The 26617-nt window shown below is 33.6% G+C and overlaps 1 protein-coding gene across 1 annotated transcript in view; it reads right to left on the bottom strand.

Moving 5' to 3' along the window:
• Positions 1-26617, bottom strand: part of LOC120414071 (A disintegrin and metalloproteinase with thrombospondin motifs 9-like) — a 52841-nt gene that overhangs the window by 23323 nt on the left and 2901 nt on the right. The window contains exons 2-4 of the mRNA XM_052710543.1: positions 22592-22712; positions 18213-18444; positions 8920-9072 (exon numbers count right to left, since the gene is read on the bottom strand). Of these exons, the coding sequence (XP_052566503.1) occupies positions 8920-9072; positions 18213-18444; positions 22592-22712 (506 nt within the window). The remainder of the gene's footprint in view (positions 1-8919; positions 9073-18212; positions 18445-22591; positions 22713-26617) is intronic.

Below are 26617 nucleotides of genomic sequence, written 5' to 3'. Positions count from 1 at the left end.
GCACTCACGACTGCGCCGGGTTTGTTTATGTCACGGTTTTGCGGTTCAGTGAATGGATCTCAAAAATTCGTGTCAGCGTCGCCGATTTTCGCGTCATGACACCTGACATTTTCAGCACTGCCCTTTGGCCATAGAGAAATAATCAAATGATTTGCTCATTCTTGGAAGAATAGTTCTGCTGATTTTTGTTTAAATAATCTTAGTTAATAAGTTAAACAATGCATTTAATTTGTGTGATTTTTTCGCAGAGTAAAGTGTTTAAGAATTAAGTTTTCCGGGAAAACTTTTCCCGTTTTCCATATTCTGGGCGATTTTGGTTTGCTTCTAACCTAAAATAAAATCAACATTTTTTAAATGACGCCATCCAACACAGTCTGGAATGCACCACGACCAGGCGACGATTCCGTTAATGCAGCCACCGCTACCACGTTCCAAAGTGTCCAGTCAGTGGCCACCAAAGGTTAACAAAAGAAATGCCGCCAATTTTCACCCGACGCCGTGACTTCCGACAAAGGGGTCATCCATCAGCGCCGTAGAATGAGTTTAAAGATATTCGTTTTAGTGATTAATTTTGTAAAAACTAGTTAAAATAATGAGAAAATTCGACACGTAGTTTATGGATGACCCTCTCAAAACCACCACTGCAGCATTTCTCCCCTTATTTTCTTTTTTGTTGATAATAAACGATTCGCTCCAGGTGATCATCACCGTCATCAGATGCCGCCAACCGGGGTCGGGAATCGTGTTGATGTGACGATCTTTGAGGTTCCTAAAGAAGGAAAGCGATAATAAAGAGCGGCCCATATCTTCGTCGCTTTCTTACTGCGGATCGGCCCATCAAAAGTCGGACATCAGAAAGTGCATCTTTCGGACACACTCCAAAGGGAGCGCCGCCTCGGCGGTGGCACAGGTGTAATTGATTTTGATAAAACGTCGTTTTGATTTGAGCACAGATAAACAAACATAAAATTTTCGATCGTTTGGGGAGCTGCCATAATTTAAATGGAGTTTTATTTTTATGGTGTGGACAATTGATAAAAGTCTTGAGTTTTTGGTCTGTTGACCTGGGATCCTCTCCAAAAGTTCGCAGGCATGTTCAAAGTTAACGTCACCGTCCATCCAGCATCAGAGTTGGTCACGAGGTGGACTTCATTAATTCTACCTTATCAGGTCAGTAATCCGATCTTGGCATGGGAAAAGTCGTTGTGTTCGTCCCCAGAGTGACATTTTTAGTTCACCAACTCACCTGAACTTTACTCGGCAGCGAATGAAATATTGGAAGTAATTTCGACAAAATTTCCCAACTTTTAAAAAGAACCGCTGCAAGATCTTATCCAACCTCCGTAACCGTTATAGATCGATATCGATTGAAAAATGAATCCATCTTGGGCGGCATCGTTGAGAAAACAAAAAGTCCCCCACCCAAATTGGTCATTTTGGAGACAAAAAAAAAAAGAGCCATCCGCAAGCACGTCTAATTTATGCATTTTTTCGGTGCCGCGATAAAATAAAACACGTCGATCGGATCGCGCGTTCCCTTGAGCATAAACCCCCCATGAAAGCTGGCAATAAATGTTGGCCGCCGCGAGCATCGATGCAAAATTGATTAATTATGTCAGTTTTATGGACGGAAGATTGGACAATAAATCAAAGGAAATGTTTAAGATCAAGCGGTAGTTTGCCTGCAAAATTTAAAGGGGGGGTTGTGTCACATCTTAATCGGTTTTGCGAACAAATATTTGGCTGGGAAGATGGCTACCGAAGAAGACACCAAGCAAATGACACGTTTATTAATGGGAAGAATTGTTTTGAAATATTTAAATATGAATTAAACCTAGTTAGCAAAATTAGGATTATGCTATTCATGATTTAAATAACTTTTTGATAATATTTTTATTGACATTGTTTTACTCACTTAACAACATACATTTCTTATATCTCCTAGGTTTTGTTCGATTTAGAAAAGTTTTTATTTATTGTAAAATTTTAAGCAATTTTACTCCAAACATTAATAAATAACTCGATTGATATTTTTTTGCATATAAATTTGGGCATTACAATAGTAGTTTATGCAACAAGTTGCAAAAAGAGGATTTTTCCAGCACGAGTCGTACAATATATGATAAATACGACGAGTGCTGAAAAAATCAAGTTTTGTAACGAGTTGCTTACAACATTTTTTGCAATTCCGAAAAACACCCATTGAGTGAAATTTTATGTAAAATTTTCATGTATTTTGTCAATAAACAAAAAAATGTTGAAAAGTGTTACTTTTCGAAACAAGTGCTGAAAAGTTCAACGTTTCAGCACCCATTTCATTGCTGAAAATTAGAACATTTCAGCATTTATTTTGAAAAGTGTTGCTATTCGATTCTGTTATTTTTGGTACAGAAAAGTAGGCTATTTCGTCGTTCAAGAATGACAGGAAAAGTAAATAGTTTCACGACGGAATTGCAAAAATATTATTTTAAGTTCCCATCCCTCCTCCCCCAAATCGGAAGAAAAAAAATTATTGCTGGAAATTAAAATTTTAATTTAAAAATTTGTATAATTCGTTGTATATCTATCTATATATATAAAAAATTTCGACGGTTTTGTTCGAACGCGAATCAGTTCAATACGGAGCGTCGGATCGAGGTGCTCTTTATTGCGTTGGGTTCGTATAAGCCCAAGGAAGGTTCTTACGCCAAAAAGTTACAACTTTGGCCACCCTGGAACCGATTCCGTAAAATATGCAGATTGTATGGGAAAAGTTACGTAAAATCAAATTTAGATCACAGGAGGCTGAATAAGCAAACAGTTATAAACGTCAACAAATGAAAATAAGACAAGACGAAGTTTGTCGGGTAAGGCTTGTATTGTATAATTAATCAAAATACTTTGTATAGCTACTTTTTTCAATGTATTTCTCATCAAATAGGGTATTGTTTTGCAGATTTTAGAATTTTATAAAAAAAACGATATGTTTAGGATTTTATTGATATTTTGTTTTTTTTTTATATTAGCATGACTGTAACAACGTATTCTGCATTTTGTGATAATTTGTTTAACTTTGTTCAAAACATTTAAAATTTGGCTTGAAATTTGAAATTAAGTCTTAATTTTTTATGAGAAAATTAGACCATTGAAAAGTTTATCCCCTCCTTTTTCTTTTTAATATTCTAAATAAAAATCGCAAAAAAAACATATATTTTGAGCAGTTTTCTAGCTTTTTATAAACAATCTGAATTTAATTTTTGTATCTGGAATTTATAATTCTGAGAAGGGAAATATAGAAAAAAATAAACTTTGAATTTAATGAAAGCTTAAACAATACAATAAAATTAAAAAAAAATCCTGAAATTCGAGAATTATTTAATTGTTTGGGGCAACTGCTTTAATGTTGAAATAAAAACTTATAAATCAATTTTGTTATGCCGGAAAAAATGAATAATAACCCTATAAATTTGATTCTAATATTATATAAAAAATAAGTTAATAAGAAAAAATTAACACAATTTACAAATGAGAAAAAGTTTAACCATTGATAAGAAAGAATTAAAAATAAATATTATGATACAATTTATAATTTAAAAATATAAATACAATTTTAAGCCCTTGCCAAATGTACGGCTTGATTCCAAAATTTTCATAATATTTTTTTTATTTCTTTTGTTTTGTTGTAGGCGTGGCTGAATGGTTACGCTGTTCGCTTTGTAAGCGGAAGGTTCTGGGTTCGATTCCCATCTGCTCCTATCGAGAAATTATGGAAAGAAGGAATTCTGAACACTTGAAAAATTCATTAGCTCGCGGCGGGGTTCGATCCCCCGTCCTTTGGGTCAGCAGACTAAAATGCTAACCACCAGACCATCGAGGCTTAGTTGACTAGAAGGATTAAGAATGCTAAAAGAATCCAAGAAACTTGATTGGAATCTGTGTACCTAAGAACAGGAAATGCAGTATTGAATGCAAGCTGAATTCAAGGTCACTTACTGGTTGCATAAATGAAAGCTTCCAAAATGAATCCAAGAACATACGAAGAATTAAGGACTATAAATAGATTTGACCGGCCGCATCACTTACCACGGTGAATCCTGGCTTCACACCCATCTTACTAACACCCTCAAACCTCACGTGATACTTTGTCGAAGACGCAGCCGATTTAGCGGTCTTCATCACTCAAGTATCGGACTAAAATTCCTATCCACTTCCCCCGTGTCTTACCACTGGTCGTGGCCGGCGCTGTGATTGGCTAGCATGATAGGGACATTTGAAAGTTGCGAAGTGGTGATGATTGGTTCCTACTCTTCATCTGTGGTCCACGGAGCAATTCTTGGAGGTCCTGGTCAATAACAGAGTAGCAACTACGGGTAGACACCAATGCTATGCTATGCTAACTTTATGGGTCATATTGACCCAAAAATCCAAATTTTCTTAAAAAGCGTATTTTATTTTCGTATCGTCCTTAAAATCATTTTCCCATCATTATAAAAATTTATGTTTTTTTTTAAATTCAGGCCAGAATGTTTTAAAATGGCTTGAACTGAAAAAACGGTGCACTTTATCAAAGTATTTTGAAGTATTTTTTAATTGCAAATTTATTAAAGAACAAGCCTTACCCGACAAACTTTATTCTGCCTTTTTTTTTTCGTTTGTTGACGTTTTTTGATTTTTTGCCTATTCAGCCTCCTGTGATCAAAATATGATTTTATGTAACTTTCTCCATACATTTGCCGATGGTCAGGAATCGGTTCCAGAGTGGCCTAAATGTCAATTAGTCAGCATAAGAACCTTCCTTGGGCTTATACGAACCCAACGCAACAAAGAGCACCTTGATCCGACGTTCCGTGTTGAATTGATTCGCGTTCGAACAAAACCGTCGAAATTTTTTATATATATAGATTAAATCAAAAAACTTTTGGACTTTTTTCGATTTTTTTAAAATAACTTTTTTTTATATCATAAAGTCATAGATTACTGATTTTTGTTTTGAAAACGACCCAAACATATAAAAAAATAAGAGTGTTTTTTGGAAATCAATTTTCAGTGACAAAAAATGATTTTAAAAAGCAGCCAAAATTATTTATCCGTGTATAATTTTTTTCCGGTGGATTCCTCATGCATACCTGCAACTTTGAATTTTTACACGGAGAAAAATGAGTGTATTACACACTATTTTTGCATGGACAGCTGCCAAATTTGTATGGAAAATGATATGAACAAACTGATGATGAAAAATGGCTTCTCTGGGCAAACGAAAGGCAACCACAAAGTTTCATCCAGATTCAAAAAAGCAAAAAAATCGGATGGTCGAAATCTCAGAGAATGTTGAAAAAACATGTTGAAACTTTTTTTTAGAAAATTTCGCAAACTTAGTTGTTAAAAAAGTTTAAGCCTAAAAATTGACCGAATCATTATCCTTCCAAACCATCGAGAAATGGCCAATTTGAAAAGAATTTCCTCTAAAAAATTTGTATCAAACAAAACTTTCCATTTCATTCAAGCAATTCCCAACAATCAATCGAAGATAACAAAAACGAAATATTTCCCGTGAGATCAGGCGCCCTTCTCAACCCCCCCCCCCCTCTTCGACTGTGCAAACACCGCCCGCAATGGTTTCAATCATTAGCGCACATAATTAGGGCCACATTGAAAGCTCATTTCCAGCGCACCACATGGGGGCTCTCTATTCGCCTTCCAAAAATCGAAGGGAGAAAAAAACACATTCATCGAAATTGAAACGTTGTACTATCATCGCTCACCGCCACATAGTTGGGCGGTTTTTCTTGAAAGCCACGCCAATTGTGGGGTGTTCGATTTGGGTGGCGCACACCCATTACGGCCCCTCCTCCCCCCCCACCTCTCGAGGAGTGAGGTATCTTTCCACCAAAATAGCAGGGTGTAGATTTAGCGAAAAATATAATTTCATTAATTATCTCCAATCATAAATTGGCAGCTGCCCACTTTTCGACCGGATGGTGTTTCGGTTTGGCTCGTGTAGGGGAGCCTCGTATACATTGGTTAATCTAAACCAATTTAAATAAATAAAATTTATTTTTATTTTCAATCATGATTTTGAAATTCGATGGTTTTTCTGTAAACCTAACAAATAGATAAAAGTGCATACAAAAAGCTTACAAAACCTCAAAAATTGTTCAACAATTGACACATATCACCTAGTTTTATTTGTCTAAAGCTCCGATCCGGTGGGAATCATGATTCATTCACATCACACGCTGATCCATGGTGGGCGAGGGGGGCAGGGAAGATAGTTTGTAATCAACGCGATCAGCGCAGCGCGCTTTGATCGATGATTTCGATATCATAATTTATCAACATTTTGAGCTGCTTGCGTATGGGGGATTAGATGAAGTGAAGGGAAGAGGGGTCTAATACGCACCACAGCTACGCCCCGCGAGGGGTCTTGAGGAGGGCAGGGTTGTAAGTGCGGTAAACACCTGGGGAGCGTTAACAACGTGGGTCATTTTTTCTGGGCCGTATATACTTTGTGAAACTGTTTGGATGTTTACAAATCAATCATCGGGGCGATGTTATTTGACTGATTTTTTTTTATCTAAATAACAAGTTTGAAAAGTTAGCGCAATACTGCAATTTCTGTCAATTTCATTAAAATATAATTTGTAGAAATGTAATTCCAATGGAAAGCTTTGTAAACTAGATTTAGAGCAAATTTTAATGATGCTTCAATCTTGAAATGAGGCGTAAGTTGTTTTTTTTTTAATTTAAATTTATTGTATCATATAAAAAATTAGGAAATAATGACAATTTTTTTTTAGTTTAAATCTAGATCTCTGGAAGGGGTATCTTGATCGATTTGGTGTCTTCAGCAAAGATGTAGGTTCTGATATGGACAATCTAAAAAAAACATAGTTTCACTTTTAAAAAAACGTAGAAAATTAAGGCTTATTCAAAAGAAAACAGACAATTTCAATTCACTCAATGTAAATGCTTTCGAATGCTTTATCTTCGCCACTATTTGTCCGGTTTTCGTTTGGTCGTTTAAAATGTGTATTTGTCTTTTAAAATGATTTTAGATTTTTTTTAGGGTGCGTTTTTCATATTTTTTAAAATACGTTATTTTTTCAAAAAATATTATATCTTCAATTTTTTTGTCCTTTTTTTCTCATTCTCAAAAGTTGTCATTTTGGTAATACTTTTTTTTTGGGAATTTTTATGTTTGTGAGATATTTTTTGAGTTAAGCCGTTGAGCAATTCTCCACCAAACCCGGAAATGGATTTTATTATATTTTTTTTTTGATTTGGCTCAAACTGTGGGGACCTTCCCTATCACCAAAGAAGCTGTTTTGTATCATTGATTCACCAATACAAATTTCCATACAATTTTGGCAACTGTTCATATAAAAATCGTACGTAAATATTCGAAAATCTGTAACTCATCTGAGATTTTTTTGATTGATTTGGTGTATTCGGCAAAGTTGTAGGTATTGATGTACACGTAGGTACACGATTTTTTTAAAAGATTTTTTTATTAACTTTTTTTTCACAAAAATTCAATTTCCCAAAATCTGGATTTTTTTTATTTTTGTTTTTTTTTTATAAGTTTCAGGGGACAAACCCCGCATCTTTTAAGCCATTCAGAAGTATAAACCAAAATTTTACCGACGAGTTATGATTTTTTTTATTACTGATGTTTGCAAAAAATTTAATCTTGTACTTCAAATTTTATGACATAATTTTTTATGTGAAATGAAATTTTCAATCGAAAAGTATTTCACAAATGTTTTGATTGGTTGCACCGTTTTCAAAATGTATCCATTGAAAGGAAAATTTGGTCCGAAAAATTCCGGTATTTTGATTTTTTTTTTAAATATTGAGCCAAACTAGTGCTCCTGGCTGAATGGAGGTTAATAAAGACAACTAACTAACTAACTGATTTTTTAAAATAGTGTAAAATATTTTTTAGTTCAGAAATTTTCCTACAATGTCGTCTAAGAAATATGAGCAATTCTCTACGAAATCGGCCGATTTCGACCATTTTATTTTTTTGTATTTTTTGATTTGGTTCAAACCATGGGGGCCTTACCTATGAGCCTATGGTTCACCCATACAAGTCTCCATACAATTTTGGCATCTGTCCATACAAAAATGGTATGTAAATATTCGAATACCTGTAACTTTTAAATGAATTTTCTGATCATTTCGGTGTCTTCGGCAAAGTTGTAGGTATTGTTGAGGAATATCCAGAAAAAATAGGTACACGGAAAAAATGCAGATTTTTAATTAACTTTTTGTTCCACAAAGATCTAAATTTCCTAAAATACGTATTTTTGTATTTTACAGATTTTTTAGGGAACCAAAACCCGCAACTTACTTACTGAAATTTGGATTTCAGCGAAATATTTTCAGTTTTTCGATTTTAAAAAAACAGTGACCATGAGTGACCATTTCTTAAATCTTTTTTTGAAAAGTTCAGTAAATTTGCTATAAAACTGTCTAGAGACATTAAAGATTGGACTGGACTCAATATTACGCCCTTTGGAAATGCTTGTCTTAATTAAAATGTTCAATAATGTTCAAAAAGTGTTTTTCATCAAAAATGTTCAATAGCCATTTGGAAAATTTCATATTTTTGCAATAAACTTTGTTTTTTTTTTATAAGATTTTGCTTGGATTTGAATGATTTTTTTTCCCTTTTTTGAATTTTGTTTTGTTAGCTTGTGGTCTAAACATTTAAAAACGAGCTGTATGCTGCTTGAAGTTGGTTAAATTGGTTAAAATTTAAGATGTTGCTAGCTATTTCTTTGGAAAGGTTAAATTTTTTTTTGCTGTCGAGATTATAAAACGCAATTAAACAATACAGTTATTAAAAAAACATATTGACATTTAGTAGATCCCCATTAAAAATTTTAAAAAATGTGTCCGCTAGGAATCGGTCATAGAAAGATAGCAAATACTCACTCCAGGTACTCGGTGACGAAGTTCCGCGAACAGTTGGACCACGACCACGGATGGGTGTTCTGGTCCAGCATTCGGGACATGATGTTCTGCTTGCCGCTGCCTTCACCCCGGAACGGGATGCATCGGACGTCGTCGTCGTGGGGCATGCTGAGTCTGAAATAGGGATGGGGAACTCGATTATTATATTGCAAATAGCATGGTAGACGTTTAACTATAGATGTTTTATGCCATATCTGGACAATCTATTGTTAAAGCAAGTGTAATCGCTATCGTCTATAGATGATTCCTTCAACAAAGCATGGATCAAACGTCATTTTCTAATCTCCCATTCAATTATGGTCCATCAATCGAAATCCTTCAACATATTATTATACCGCAATCATCTCTCAATTGACGCAGTCCATAAAGTTTGGCCCAACCCGCACAATAATGGCTCAATAACAGTCAGAACCGGCAAACTTTTCACGTTTTCGCAGATCTCACGCTAATGACCCATTTTTACCCTGGCAATCCAGCGTTGAATTCAACCTTTCCTGCCTCCCCCACCCCTCTAATTATACACGTCGCAGAAATGCATTGCATCATTATAGAAGTAATCAATTTTATTAAATTTCGTCTTATTTGATCGACACCGATGAACGACTTCAATTTAAACGATGCCTTAAATTTATGCCCCCCAAACCCGAACTCCAGAGAAATGATCGTTCTTTTCGCCGTCAGAATCCCTTAGAGGTTGATTTAAAAGGTTGACCTGCCATATTGCCAACCGATGATTTTTTTTTTTGGACAGGCCCCTGCCAAACGTCAACGTGCCGCCGCCGCCACTACTGCCAAATATGGCCCCACGAGAAATCGCTCGTCGTTCAAATGCACCGAGAGAGAGATGAAGGATGATAATTGCACCGTTTAAGGTAAGCGACTGTAAGTCGAACCTTGGCTGGAAAATTGCACTGAGATTTCATCCTTGCCAAAAAAAATCCATTATTTCTTAAGATCGAATCGACGAAATCGTCGCCATCGTGCTAACTTGTCGTACGTGCATTTTGGGCCAAATTGAGTTAAGAACGCCATTTTGTGCAGCTCACAATGCCTCACCTTTTGACCTTCACAGATCCCCAAAATTCGATTTCAATCCTGAGATATTCAACAAAAACCGAAAAAACTCCGTGCATTTTTGTCACTTTACATATGAAAGTAGTTTCAATTTTGTCGTGCTATCTTGTCACTCCATGAAAATTGATGTAAGTGCGACAAAAAGCCAAAGGGATTCCAGGCCAGGAAAGTCAGGATGCGTTTGTCGCACGTACAAGCTAGACTACCGTAAACATTTGTAATTATAACTCGGGTCTCCAGCAACCAACATCAACCAAACTTTGGGACAATGCACAGAATGGTGAGCCAAACAAAACGTGTTTGTTATTGTTTACATTTCGTGCTCTCGTTTTTGAATATTCAAGGTCAAACATTAAAACGCGTTTTTCTCGGAACGTCAAAATGGCGGGTGCGACAAGATAGCACGACGACGTCTAATTGACTTAATTGACCAATGGTCCAAATCACCCTGGTAACCCTATCGCAAATCAAGGATCTGATCTTGGACTCTTTCTCCAGTGTTGTTGTCGTCAACGCAAGCATCCACCAGGGCGATTGCTTTGAGCTGATGTTGAGAACTGCTCGGTGTGCAGTGTGTATCGATTACAGTCGATAATTTGACGTGATGATCGTTTTGCCATTTCGGGGCGGTCTACCGCCAGGTTACTTAATTTTATTTAATGGTAATTTTAACGGTCGATTTAAAACGCTAAAATGTGCGAGCAAACGATGGGACGCGATGAGCACTTAAGAGTGCAGAATTGATTCTTGATTCTATATGGAATTTTTCAATTTTGTCGATTTTAGAATGTCATCAACTTAGTTAGATGCCGTCCATAAATAACGTAGCATTTCAGCCCTCCCAGTCTCCCGCAAAAGTTTTATGTTAGCTCCCTAATTATTTTTTTTAGAAAAAAAAACTGTGCCAAACAGTATGAAATTTTTCATATATTTTTCCGATTTTTTCCATACAAACTTTACCTTCGAGTATTAATAGGTAAATGTTCACCGAGTTTGCTTGTATTTGGCCCAGAGTCCTAAAATAGCTCAAGGAACAATATTCAGCTTGAGGAGCGAAGTTTTAGAAAAAGTCCCATATTCTGGGCACTTAATCGCAAAATCGATCGATTTGGTGCATTTTAATTTTTTGCATTTTTTAAAGGCTCAAACTCAAGGGTTTCCAGAAGCGTTTATTACTTGCCAGTCTGCCAATTAATTACTCAAATTACTGGTCAAAAATGATTAATTACATTAATTACTTAATTACTTTTCACTACGATAAAATACATTTAATTTAAATTTAAGTATTCATTTCTACGGTTCTAAGCTAAATTATTTATCACCTAAACTCCCAAGCTCGAGAAAAAGGGTGAATTTGTATGGAAATTCCACCTTTTTCTCGAGCTTGGGAGTTTAGGTGTTTTAAATAGCTCATTCGATAGATATTTAAAAAAAAATATGCTGTTTATTTTTTTGTGCCAATCTGGATATTATGAATTTTGCGTACAATTTTTATTGAAAAAGGCTATAGGCGATCAAACGTCAAACATGCCCTCCACTAGAGGGCGCTGAAACTTTGTGTGATGTTTACAAAATATCCTACAGCGAATGAATTGGTTTGAAATTTGGAATTGTTTTATTTTATTATAAAATTGACATTTTGTTTAATTATACCCAGCGATGGAATAATCATCATCAAAAGAAAATCATTGGACGTTCATCAAGAGAAAAAATCCGAAGGGAGCATGGCTCTCCTCTCTCGCGCACGAAAGATCGGTAAAAGGAATCTAAAAAAATCATCATCTTGATTATTCGGCTGAACATCTTTTTCACTGCTACACTTGCAAGTGTAACGTCACACGTCGAAAAATGACCTGTCACATTTTGTAGATGGGCAATGTGTGTAAACAAAGTGAAATAAACATTCTAAAGTGGTGCTAACAAGGAAGTTCACAAAAAATCATCAGCAGATTGATTTTTTTGGAGAATTTCGGGAGCGATTTTCTTTTGCGTGATTTGCCTCCTCTCTCTTTCGCGGGTGAAGAAAGTTCGCCGGCGAAATTGATTTTTTTGCGATTATTCCATCCCTGATTATACCATTTTCAGGTAGAAAATAAGTAGCTAAATTGATATTAACAATAATATTTGTTTTATGGCCAATTTAACCTGTTCATTATCTGATTCGAAATTCCATTATGTTTCACGTTTCAATCAACCGAACCCTTATCAATCAATTGCAAAAGAAAATTATTTAAGTTGACTTACGTGTTTTGAAGTCGTGTTTGTCATAAAAGCAAAAAATAAAAATACTGTACTGTTTTACTTCAATGTATGAATTCTAATTTAATTAATTAATAATTTAAAAAGGTTTTCAGTTTATTGCAAATCGAATGCCATTAAAATATAGAAGTTGTTTGAAAAAAGGTCCCCTGATTTTTCGAGCAAAACATAAACTTTGACAAATATTTGCAGCAGCTCTTCATGAAAATTGTGAAATTCATCAAAATATTGTTAAGTTTTAAAATGTTTTTCAAACATTGGTTTGACATTACTTTGCATGTTTTTTTTTCTCAAGCAAATTAAAAAAATCCGTTACTGAAAATACGGATAGTGTGAAATGTGACATTAACATTGGATTTAATTTCTGCATCTGAATATTGGTCGATTTTAATTTCACTGAGTTTGATTTTTAACATTGAAACATTTGTCTCAGAAATATTTGAAAATTTTTCGGGGAAATAGCTCTTAATAGAGAGATGTTACAAGACTGTCAATTCCTGCAGATTATGAAAAAATATATTTTTATTTTTATTGATTTTTAAATGGCTATCATTTGAGCACTTTGTTTTTATCAATGTATAAGTATATTTTGGTTTTAAATATTTGATCCACATAAACTTAAAATAATTTTGACTGCTATTAGAAGGAAAAGCATAAAAAATAATCAATTCTAATGTAGTTCTTGCAAAAAAAAAGAAACATATTTTCATAATTAGGGGGAGATGGGGTAATATGCACCCCCTAAGGGAAAACTGTGATTTCTCAACCATTACAGCATTACTGTGGAAGAATTTTGTTCGATGTTCTAGAACAACTATTATTCTTCGTCATCCATGTGAAAAAAGTCTTTAAAAACCTCAAAATTGTTCGAAAATATCAAATTCCTAAAAACATTTTTGATTCATTTCAAATAACCATGCGGGGCAATATGCACCGCAACATTGGGGCAAAATGCACTACAACAACGGGGCAAAATGCACCACAACAAGGGGCAAAATGCACCGGGTAAAAGCAGTTTTCACTAGTCACCACTAGATGACACCGCTGTTTTTACAAAGGAGCTTCACAGCGGTGCATTTCGCCCCAGCACACTTTTTGCAGAAAATTTAATTAAAAATGCATTTTATGATGTTTTTGGACTCATTTATCTACAGAATAATGAAGATTAGGGCAAAAACTGTATAACTCAACACTCACAATATCAATAAATGCTTTTTATATTGTCCAAAAATCATAATGAAAGTTCAATGAAAATTAGATGAAAACACAACATTTTGAAGTTTTGCAAATAACTTAAGCTGTTTTTAAACTACGATGCTCAAATTTTCCCAGCATTGTTTAGAAATGTTAAGCTTCCAAACTCTATGATTTTTTCACCGGAAAATTCTTCCAAATACCGAGAAAAGCAGGGGGTGCATTTTGCCCCGGGGGTGCATATTACCCCCTCTCCCCCTACTTAATAAAAAGGAATAGATTTCGGATTCACAAAACATTTTTCACTGGGTAATATATCATGGCGTTGCCTTTTGTTGTTAATCAGCTTCGATAAACAACATGATTAAAATAAATTTTAAGAAAGTTTTAGGAGAGAACTATGGTGAATAAGGCCTTCCTCATACAGAACCAGTCTATTTTAATCTATGTGTTTCACTCTTATTTGAAATTAATAAAATACTGTTATAATAGATTATATATAAAAAATAAATAGTGTTGTTGAAGAAGTACAATTTAAAATAATAAATTACTTTAATTACTCAAAAATTACTTTAATTACCAATTAATTACTTTCAATTACTCTAATTGCATGAATTACTAAGTAATTAAAGAATTACTTAATTACCAGCTGAAAATCAAAGTAATTATTAATTACTTGCCAGTCTGAGGCCTTGCTGGAAACCCTTGCTCAAACTAGGGCGTCCAATTTTCCCGGGTTTGGAATTTCTAGGGAAGCGGGATACATATTTTTCAAATCCCGGGAATTTTTGAGTCATATAATCTATGTTTTCGTTATATTTGTTATGTTTTTCAAGCCTAAAATCATAGAATTAGCTAAATACTATTAATTGCTGACTATCTTCATTTCAATCTAAACAAGGACAGCAGTTTTTAGATAGCTTAAATGAAATTTAAGAATGGATTTTTTGTTCTTTTCTGTGATTTGGATTTTAAATGAATCACAATTTTCAATCCAATGTGATTCAAATTTAAATAGTCTCTTATAAATCTTTTATTTATTTCTTATATGACATGACTAGAAATGCTCAAAAAAATTCTTTGAAAACGTCTGAAAAAAGGAACGTCCACAAATAAAATGATACCAGTGAATGTAAAAATGTAGATAAGTATAGAATTTCATGTTTAATATTAAACCTATTTTACAAATAAATCTTTAAGTCACCAACTGGGAAAATCGGGACTATAGTCTAAAAAGATACAGGAGGTTTTAGAACAATAAATTTTAAATTGGTGTACTAATTGTTTTGTTCTGTTTTAACCAAAATCGATAAAAAAAATCAAAACATTATGCAAAAAATTTGCTGTCTTAATTTGTTTCTTAGTTAAATATATTTTTATTTTCAAATTTAAAATCATGAATATACGTAAATATAGTAAATAACAGGTCTTTTAAAATACAAAAAGTTAAGTAGAAAATATTTAAAGCATTTTGCGGGTCTGGTGAACCAAAATTCAAACAATTTTCCCTAAAAAGTCAATTTAATGCTGATATATGCCGAATATAAATTTTAATGGTTTTAAATTCTTATGAATTACTAAGTAATGAATTGCTCATCTATTTCCACAACCAAATCTTCATTTCCAGACCAACACTCGAGTTATTTTTTAATTTCGGGAATTCTCAGGACAAAATATGAAAATTCCCGGGATTCGGAAATTCCCGATTTTGAAAAAATCCCGGGAATTTTGTCTCGGGAATTCCCGGGATGGATACACTAGCTCAAACTATGTGGGAGCCTTCCATACCAGCTGTCCGTAAACTATTTAAAAAAAATGAAAAACCGCATTTTTTTTTATTTAAGATCAAACTTAATGTAGCCATATCCCGAAAACGATGCACTTTACCAAAATTTAGTTGAAGTACTTTCGATTAAAATTCGATTTTACATTAAAACTATTGTAAAAAAAAAATGGGTAAAATTATTTTTTTTCCAACATTTTTTTTCTAAAAACCATAACTTGCAGACACACTTTTTGGTCGTTTTTCTGTATGGCTTAAGAGTTGTGGGTTTTGAATTCTTGTAAACAAGTTATGAAAAGTCCTAACTCATACCTACAAATTATAGAGTTGATTGTGAGCGGTGAGGCCCCGCGCTTGTCTTGCAGATTTATTCTTGTTTTGAGCGTAATTTTTGTTGAGTAATTGGTGTTTTTTTGTGCTTTAGTAATCTTAACTAATTGTTTTGTGATTTTAAAAAAACCCTTCCTATATTATCATTGATCGGAAGGCACGGCGTCGTGTAAATTGTGTATAAATTTTTCAAATATGGTGTTGAATTTCACGATGAAAAAGTCATTTTTATATAATCGTTGATCGAAAGACACGCTGACATTTTGGAGCACAATTTTCAGTCATTAAATATTGCAATAACTGTGTGTGAGTGATTTTGTATGTCAACCAGAAAGACCTTCCCATAGCATCGTTACTCTGAAGGCTCGCCGACGAGTTTGTAAGGAAAGTCCTCCCCAATACATTGTAGCTCGGGAGGCATCGAAAAACCAATACCGTATCCTACTAGCCCAAAAAATATTAATCTTGTGATGCTTGACAGCATTTCCTGTGGACTCAACGGTCTCAATAGCTGTCAACAAGTTTATAGCGAAAAACTATGTGCTTGATGAGTCAGCAACTTCAATTATCGGACTAACATTCCTCCCTTTTGGGGAGTATGGCGATTGTCCACGCTCCATACAAAAATGTTTTTTTTTGTATGGACAATTGTCCACGAAGGGGGGGGGGGGGGGGTTCGAGATTCCCAAAAAAGTGTCCACGTGGATGGTCCCTTTGTTGAACTGCTTCTTGGGAGGGCGCCGGTATTAACTATAAATGCAGGGATCTTCAAAGGTTAAACAGTGAACGATGGTTGGCTCCCACTTATCATTTTTGATTCATTGTTTAACTAACTGTCTATAAAGGAGTAGTAGCTCATTGGCAGTGAACCAAAACTGAAAATTTGGCTTACAATGGAAAAAAAATCATATTATTGGTGTAGAGCACTGACACTAAAATATTTTTTTCCAGGCCCCACCTTCGATGGTTTGAAGTTTGTATTGGCCTAATATTTTACAAATCAATATTTAAGTTATCTTCCAAATTATTTGACAATTCGTTGTATTGTACAAAAAACAGCATTTTTGTATTTTTTGTAAGTTATCAAGCCAGGAATTGATCCTTACCCAAGTTTTGTCCATTTATGATGCTGACCATAACGATTTTGTTGCAAAATTATTAATCTGAATCATTTTCAATAAATTTAAAATGTCTCGAGTATTGCAGGCAAATTTGTTTCTAAACATATGTCTAAAGACAGTAATGGTAGGTACTTCTTGTTGACTCGGGCACAACACAAGAATAGATTATTATACGGATCGAAGGTTCAGTATTCCAAAGAACCCAAACAATGTTACAATTAGTCATTACACGCCGTTAGATCTATTTGAAATTGTTTACGATCACAGTTTGGATAAACAATTACATTACCATATTATACCGAACTAACTACATTGTATTTCCCTAGAAACGACTGACCAATTCAATTTCCCTCGGGCCGTTATTGGTTCGTGGAAGTGCTTCCAAATCTACAAAACAACAAAAACTTCACCAGACCAACTTGACGACTCACAGGGGGCGATTACGTATTCCGCTGGCGCTTCCAGTAATTAGTAGCTCACACCCGCCGTACTCATCATCTTGCCGGCCCTAAAAAGGGCGCCACAGCTTAGTCGTCCGGCTCATAAAAATAAAAAAGTAATAATAGCGCATGACACTTGTCGCACCCCGCTCAGTGGCCATGACCACTAAGTGAACCGCGCGCGCGCGAAAGGGACAGTTCACGCCCCATAAATAACATCGCACTCGATCTAAGCCCGATTGTTATTGATTGAAGTGCGCGCGCGGCCAGGCAAAACAATGAGGCAAGTCTGTTGACTGTCTGTCCCGTCCACCCTGTCCTGTCTATGACGGGAATAGGTTGATGTATCAAGTGACACATCAGCTGAGCGCCGGTTGATTGTTTCTATGTCAAACACGCGTTAGCCGTTAATTGACTACTGTACTGACGGAACGACTGTCGCTAGAGAGTCGTTAGATCACGTTTTTATTCTGAACCAGAGACGGGAGCGGAAGTGGGTGTAACTGGGACGGTTTCGATATCTGGAAGGTGGTTGGTTGATATAATAGACCGTCAGAATTATCTCTGATCCTAAGGGTAATCGCTATCCACTGTGTAATATATTTATCATATAAATTAGCCTCCAGTTTTTGTTTTGTTTCACTCTGCGGTGTTAATCATCCGGGAAGTACTTCGTGGCCGGCCAAGAGTGTGGACCTATTTATCATGTACCACACGTCCGCGATCAAACCCATGGAATGAATCATTTGTCTTTCCGCCGCGTGGCGGCCGAGGGGAATGGATGAGCTGGAGGATAAGTTATTGTGATTGGTAATGACCTCCAATTACGTGGTGGCGTCCTGTTGTGCTACTGGTGGTCTCTCTAGGAAGACTAGTTGCAGGGCATATTTCACGGTGATTTAGTTGATTGCACTAACCCTAGTGATGTATTGGCCAATACTTCAACTTTGTAATGAGTTCATTAAAGTTATTCTTCATAATCGTTCTTCGAATGATTCTTCGTGGACAAAGTAACAGTCAGTCTCGGTTGATAAAATAAAGAAGCAAACTTACACGTGTCCCAGCTCGTGCGCGATCGTGAACGCCGCCGACAGCCCGTTGTCCTGGACGATCGCACACGAGGACCGCTTGCACATGGTTCCGAGCTCGGCCAGCCCCAACGTGTCACACTTGGACTGGTGGCGGCAGATTTGCTCCCGCGTCAGCAGAAACGCCGTATCGTGGTGGAAGTTGGAGGCCGCCTTCAACTTGCAGAACGCCTGCAGCATCTCGGACGCGGAAACGCCTGAAAGTATACCAATGGTGATTTATTAGTAACGGGCTGAGTCACCAGGGGTTAGGAATGTTAGTGCAGAATTTGAACAACATTTTTTACATTCTGCGAACTTCAATCAGCATACTTTACGCATGTTATGATTTATGTCACACTTGGGTGTAGGTTATTAATCAACGCTTGTCGTACATTTCCACGGGGTAATAAATATTCGTTTTCAACTCCCTGTCCCGAACGGTCATTGTTTTTGGTCTCCACGACCGGTCAGTTTGACAACCTTCGGGGTTCACAAGAACAAGAGCCAACATCTGAGACGAAACGTGTCAACAAGCTGACTTATTACGATCGCTCGTTTATGTTATACCTAGCGCTCAGCTGCGTAGACATTCCTCGCAAAGTCATGGTGCCGGCTGCAAATGCAGTTTTCTATGTGCCAGCAGATCAAAAGTCTACCCCAGTCTAGACTGGGGCCAATTAGTCAATTAACTTCACCGTAGACCAGCGCGCGCACAGAGCGCTGACAAATCGACTGAAATGTCTGCGCGAATGCTACTTGTTTGTAAAGTTTGTCCGATTTTAGTTGCTGTCCACGCGAAGAAAACCCGCTGACAACGAACATTTCGCAAAATTCCTTAAAACAATTTCAAAATCAATCATACTTTGTTGCTCGCGCAAGTAATCTATCTGCATTTATTTCGTATTAGTCTCCTTTTGGACAACCAGAACCTGGCCGTGGCTTTCCAGCGATATAGTTACAACTCAACGGGAGTTCTTCGTGGTCGCGACGAGAAAATCGGAGGACCAGTCGGTGCCAGCGGCCAGTCAGCAGCTGCCGCTGCCGCTCTGTGGGACCCATTACAGTAGTTAAGATAGTAATCATTTTTACGGGTAGAACCGTGCCAATAAAAATTCAATTATTATTGCAAATGAGTTACTGGCGGGTGTCCCGAGGCGGTGGAGGTAATAGGTTTGGCGCTTGATGATGAAGCAATTGTGCTTTATTTGTTGTATAATAAGTCTGGGAATTGACACATTTTTTTATATCAGAAAAATGTGTAATTATACCTTAATAAATGTGTAAGATTTTTACCGACTAAGATACATACTAAATAAAGACAAACATTATATAACATTTATTTTTTCAATATTCATATAAAAAATAGTTTTGAATTCGCCATTAAATTTTTTTTTTCCGGAAAAACAAATATCCCACAATAGGGATTTTTTTAAAATAAATCTTGGGAAATCCTAGGAAATTTCAAATTTATTATAAATTGTTCTGATTCTGGTTCTGATTTAAGCGGTATACGCACTTCGATAGAAACCTGTCAAGAAAAAAAGAAAAAAAAAAAAACAAGTGGGCAGCTGCGGCAGCGAAAGCAAGCCAGAGGTGAAGAAAAGCCCCAAGAAATCGTCCCCTCTCCTTTGTTCTGTTGTTCGTAAAGACATTTCTTGACCCCTTTTCTTGGGAGGTGCGTATTGGCCCTTGGCAACAAAATTGTGTAGAACAGCAACTTAAATTTTGAAAAATAAATTTTTGGATCAACTTAAGGCTTTTTTTCGTAAAATCGTGGCAAACCCCTTATGTCTACATGAACATTTTTGTAATTGTCTGCCCTACATCTTTATACACACTTAGATTTTTTTTTACCGAATTCGGTAGTTGAAAAATCGGTAAAGTTTAGCGCGGTAAACCATCTGTCAAAATGAACAAAATTTTATCGAATTTCGGTTGCACGATGAACAAAAATTAACTTCACAACAAAATTTCGGTTAGTTTTAAACGAATTTGGTAATTTTCAGTTTACCGAACTGTTCGGTAAACTTTACCGATTTCGGTTAAAAAAAAATCTAATAGTGTAGAACATTGTTAAACTTTAAAAAATAACCCTGCTACATTACAAAAAACATAGCATAGCATACCCTTCTGAGTGATTCTCTACGGTTTTACAAATCGACTTTTCTTTGTATTTTTTTGATTTGGTTGAAACTTTGTCCATGCATTCCGATGAGGGATAAACGATTTGGTGTCTTCAGCAAAGTTGTAGGTTATGATTAGGATATTAGGGGAAAAAATGGGTGTGCGGAAAACATTTATTTTTTTCATTTTATATTAAAGTAATAGACTAAAGTTTGTCATTTTTAGTTCATTTTTTCCACTTTTTTTTTCAACCAAACTGACTACTTTTTCAACTCCATTTTGCTGGGCGAGATAGGGCGTCGTCTATTTTTAAGCAATGACTCAGCAATTTTCCACTTTTGTACATACAAAAACCAGATGGCAGCACGATGTAAAGCCATCTCCCTATAGGGAGCGTTCTTTTATTATGTAACGCAGTTAGGGGGAGGGGGTCGAACGCCGTGTTACGCCCATTTTTTTTAAATTTGTATGTAAATTTGTTTACGCCTCCATCCCCCCGTAACAAAATTTCCATACAAATTGTGTCAAAAAATCAAAAAAAAAATTCTTCACGTAATTTAAGAACGCTCCCATAGTGCGTGATAGTGCAAAATCTGGTTTAAGAGATATGATTTTTTTGGGAAATACCGAAAACTTGGACAAAAAATTATGAAAAATAATTTTTTAAAGCAAAATCGAATTTTATAATTTCGACGTTGTTGTGCTTTTTTGTCAAGCAAGATACCACGACAACATTGAAACTTCTTTCATATAAGTGACAACAATGCTCTTGTTGTTTTTGTTGAATATCAATATATCAATATATCAATATATCAATATATCAATATATCAATATATCAATATATCAATATATCAATATATCAATATATCAATATATCAATAAATCAATATATCAATATATCAGTATATCAATATATCAATATATCAATATATCAATATATCAATATATCAATATATCAATATATCAATATATCAATATATCAATATATCAATATATCATTATATCAATATATCAATATATCAATATATCAATGTATCAATATATCAATATATCAATATATCAATATATCAATATATCAATATATCAATATATCAATATATCAATATATCAATATATCAATATATCAATATATCAATATATCAATATATCAATATATCAATATATCAAAATATCAATATATCAATATATCAATATATCAATATATCAATATATCAATATATCAATATATCAATATATCAATATATCAATATATCAATATATCAATATATATATCGATATATCTGTATATCAATATATCAATATATCAATATATCAATATATCAATATATCAATATATCAATATATCAATATATCAATATATCAATATATCAATATATCAATATATCAATATATCAATATATCAATATATCAATATATCAATATATCAATATATCAATATATCAATATATCAATATATCAATATATCAATATATCAATATATCAATATATCAATATATGAATATCAATATCTCAGGGTAGAAATTGAATTTTGGGGATCTGTAAAGGCTGCACAAAATGACGTTCTAATCTCAATTTGGCCCAAAATGCATGTGCGACAAGATAGCACGACAGCGACGATTTGGTCTAAAATATGAAATAAATAAAATTATCTTACTTTAGACCTTTTCAATTTTAAAATTTTGATTTTTATTATTAAAAAGATCAAAAAATCTTGCAAAAGTTTAAATTAAAAAAAAATACAGTATCGAAATAAACTCATGGATTTTTTATTTGCACGATAATCTTGCATAAGAATGACAATTATTTGCTCTCTTTTGATTTTCAATCAGTTAATTTTTTTGTGAAAATTCTTTTTGAAAAAACGTTTATTTAAAATTATGCTTGATTTTGTTTCATCTCAATAAAACTGAATAAAAACTCGATCAAAATTAATTTATCAAAATCTACATCTTCTCTCTACAATTGTCTTCTGCTCGGACCATCCCGCAGTTCTCAGCCCGTGGGATTCAATTTCCCATAATATGCATCAATTTCCCAATCCTCACCGTCTTCGCACGCCGTAGTGAGTCTCCCTCCGTCCGGAACCGCCACCAAGTCGCGCGTGACAATCGCAATAAACATAAACATAACAAATTTGGTTCGCGATAACAATAAATAAATTGAAAAATGTTTGCTACTACTCGTACAACTGCCACAATCCGCGGGCAATAGATCTCTCTCTCTCTCTAGGAGCTTACCTTTGCTGCCGTTTTGATCGAGCTTGCTGCTGGCGGCCAGATCCTGGTGGAGGTACAGAATATGCACCACGGCTATCTTAATTGAATTCCCAATGCTGGCATCGGCGTAAATGCTGGAGACCTGTTGGGAAAGAGAGGTGAAAAAACAAAGAATTATTGGTTCACCAGCAAAGACCACAAGACGTGGAATATAAATATCAAACTATTGGGAAAGCGATGGCAAAGGAGGGGGAAGTTTCGGGAAATTTATGGTACAACCGATCGACAGATTCCGATACCGTCGCCGGAACGTGCAGCGGCAGCACTAACGGTGCAACTTAACCTATAATGCACTGGATGCTGCTGCTGCGCCATCTGTACGTGAGGGATCGGAATGAGTTATGACGTGCTTTGGTCACCACCACCAGCAGAACACAACGTTGGAAGTAGTACTAAGTATTATGCTGTGGGCTAAAGTAGCTGTTCAATTGGATCAAGATTAGTCCCCTGTACACGGTGCGGGAGCTGTGATTAATCAGCGGGAAAACAGACACCACCGGACTGACGGACGGACGACCTGTGGCTTGAACTACTATGTATGGCGTGTACGGACCGCTGATCGACAAGTGCTTCTGTGGAAGAACGAAAGTGCCCGTGGCCAAACTGTTTCGCGTGGTAATTGCGTGAATAATTGAATTTTTCTGATGGACTTTTTTTCTTGGTTTATTGGCGGTGAGATAGTGCTTTGGAGATCATTGATATCCCTTAGCTTGTTATTGTCAATCTCCGTTAAAAATTTACGCAACAATTTCACACTTTTTCTAGTTTTTGCTTATTTTCTGTTTTGTTTTATGAAAAAAAATTCTTGAGCAAAAAATGGCAGCATATGTCGTTAAATGATACAGTACACGGAGAAAAAACAATTACGAACATAATTCGTTCGATGTTTCAAATTTGATGAACGTTTGTTCACATATTTTTATTATTGAAGAGTTTTTATTTGCTGTGTGTTTTCAACAACAAAACTTGATTTTGGAGATGATGATGGTGGAATAAAAATTTAAACAAATATTAAGTATATTTTACTTTTTATTACATTTTGATTTAAAACATTTTACATAGCATTTTTTACCATCTCTTTCATTTACATAGTTTTCCCAAAAAATAGTTTTTTCTAAAATAACAAAATTATTGAAATATCTCATACCGAATGTATTTATAACATAAAATACAATTTTTATCAATTTTTTTTATTAATTTTTGAAACAATTATGAATTAACTTAAATCATTAAGACAAACTAAATGCCCTAAAACTTTTGCAAGCGCCATACAAAAACTGGTCTTTTTGATAATTTTGGTCATTTTGGCCATTTTGGTCATTCTAGTCATTTTGCTCATTTTGATCATTTTGATCATTTTGATCATTTTGCTCATTATGATCATTTTGATCATATTGGCCATTTTGGTCATTTTGGTAATTTTGGTAATTTTGGTAATTTTGGTAATTTTGTTCATTTTGATAATTTTGTTTATTTGGTAATTTGTATTATTTTGGTCATTTTGATCTTTTAAGTCATTTTGTTCATTTTGGTAATTTTGATCATTTTGGTAATTTTGATCATTTTGTTCATTTTGGCCATATGGTCATTTTGGCCATTTTGGTCATTTTGGTCATTCTGGTAATTTCGGTCATTTTGGTCATTTTAGTAATTTTAGTCATTTTGGTACTTTCGGTCCTTTTGGTCATTTTGGTCATTTTGGTAATTTTGATCATTTTGGTCATTTTGGTCATTTTGGTCATTTTGATCATTTTGGTCATTTCGATCATTTTGGTCATTTTGATCATTTGAGTAATCACGGTAATTTTGGTTATTTTGATCATTTGAGTAATTAAGGTAATTTTGGTAATTTTGGTAATTTTGGTAATTTGGTCATTTTTGTCATTTGATCATTTTGGTCATTTTGGTCGTTTTGGTCATTTTGGTCATTGTGGTCATTTTAGTAATTTTAGTCATTTTGGTAATTTTGGTATTTTTGATCATTTTGGACATTTTGGCCATTTTAGTAATTTTGGTCATTTTGTTAATTTTGGTCATTTTGGTCATTTTGATAATTTTGATCATTTTGATCATTTTGATCATTTTGATCATTTTGATCATTTTGATCATTTTGATCATTTTGATCATTTTGATCGTTTTGATCATTTTGATAATTTTGATCATTTTGATAATTTTGATCATTTTGATCATTTTGATCATTTTGATCATTTTGATCATTTTGATCATTTTGATCATTTTGATCATTTTGATCATTTTGATCATTTTGATCATTTTGATCATTTTGATAATTTTGATAATTTTGGTCATTTTGGCCATTTTGGTCATTTTGGTCATTTTGGTCATTTTGGTCATTTTGGTCATTTTGGTCATTTTGATCATTTTGGTCATTTAGGTCATTTCGGTCCATTTGATAATTTTGATAATTTTGATATTTTTTAAATTTTTATAATTTTGATAATTTTGATAATTATGATAATTTTGATAATTTTTATAATTGTGATAATTTTGATAATTTTGATAATTTTGATAATTTTGATAATTTTGATAATTTTGATAATTTTGATAATTTTGATAATTTTGATAATTTTGATAATTTTGATAATTTTGATAATTTTCATAATTTTGATAATTTTGTGAATTTGGTTAATTTTGGTAATTTTGGTAATTTTGGTCATTTTGGTCATTTTGGTTATTTTGATCATTTTGATCATTTTGGTCATTTTAGCCATTTTGGTAATTGTGATCATTTTGATCATTTTGATAATTTTGATAATTTTGATCATTTTGATCATTTTGGTCATTTTGGCCATTTTGGTCATTTTGGTCATTTTGGTCATTTTGGTCATTTTGATCATTTTGGTCATTTAGGTCATTTAGGTCATTTCGGTCCATTTGATAATTTTGATAATTTTTTAATTTTTATAATTTTGATAATTATGATAATTTTGATAATTTTGATCATTTTGATAGTTTTGATAATTTTGATAATTTTGATAATTTTGATAATTTTGTTAATTTTGTTAATTTTGTTAATTTTGTTAATTTTGTTAATTTTGATAATTTTGATAATTTTGGTAATTTTGATAATTTTGATAATTTTGATAATTTTGATAATTTTGATAATTTTGATAATTTTGATAATTTTGATAATTTTGATAATTTTGATAATTTTGATAATTTTGATAATTTTGATAATTTTGATAATTTTGATAATTTTGATAATTTTGATAATTTTGATTATTTTGATAATTTTGATAATTTTGATAATTTTGATAATATTGATAATTTTGATAATTTTGATAATTTTGATAATTTTGATAATTTTGATAATTTTGATAATTTTGATAATTTTGATAATTTTGATAATTTTGATAATTTTGATAATTTTGATAATTTTGATAATTTTGATAATTTTGATAATTTTGATAATTTTGATAATTTTGATAATTTTGATAATTTTGATAATTTTGATAATTTTGATAATTTTGATAATTTTGATAATTTTGATAATTTTGCTAATTTTGATAATTTTGATAATTTTGATAATTTTGATAATTTTGATAATTTTGATAATTTTGATAATTTTGATAATTTTGATAATTTTGATCATTTTGATCATTTTGATAATTTTGATAATTTTGATCATTTTTGATAATTTTGGTAATTTTGGTTATTATGGTAATTTTGATCATTTTTGATAATTTTGGTAATTTTGGTTATTATGGTAATTTTGATCTTTTTGGTCATTTTGATCATTTTGATCATTTTTATCATTTTGATCATTTTGATCATTTTGATCATCTTGATCATTTTGATCATCTTGATCATTTTGATCATTTTGATCATTTTGATCATTTTGATCATTTTGATCATTTTGATCATTTTGATCATTTTGACCATTTTGATCATTTTGATCATTTTGATCATTTTGATCATTTTGATCATTTTGATCATTTTGATCATTTTGATCATTTTGATCATTTTGCT

This window comes from Culex pipiens, chromosome 3 (genome assembly GCF_016801865.2).
Source record: "Culex pipiens pallens isolate TS chromosome 3, TS_CPP_V2, whole genome shotgun sequence".
NCBI lineage: Eukaryota > Metazoa > Arthropoda > Insecta > Diptera > Culicidae > Culex > Culex pipiens.
Note: the sequence above shows the minus strand (reverse complement) of the source record. Positions and strands in the feature narration are given on the sequence as shown.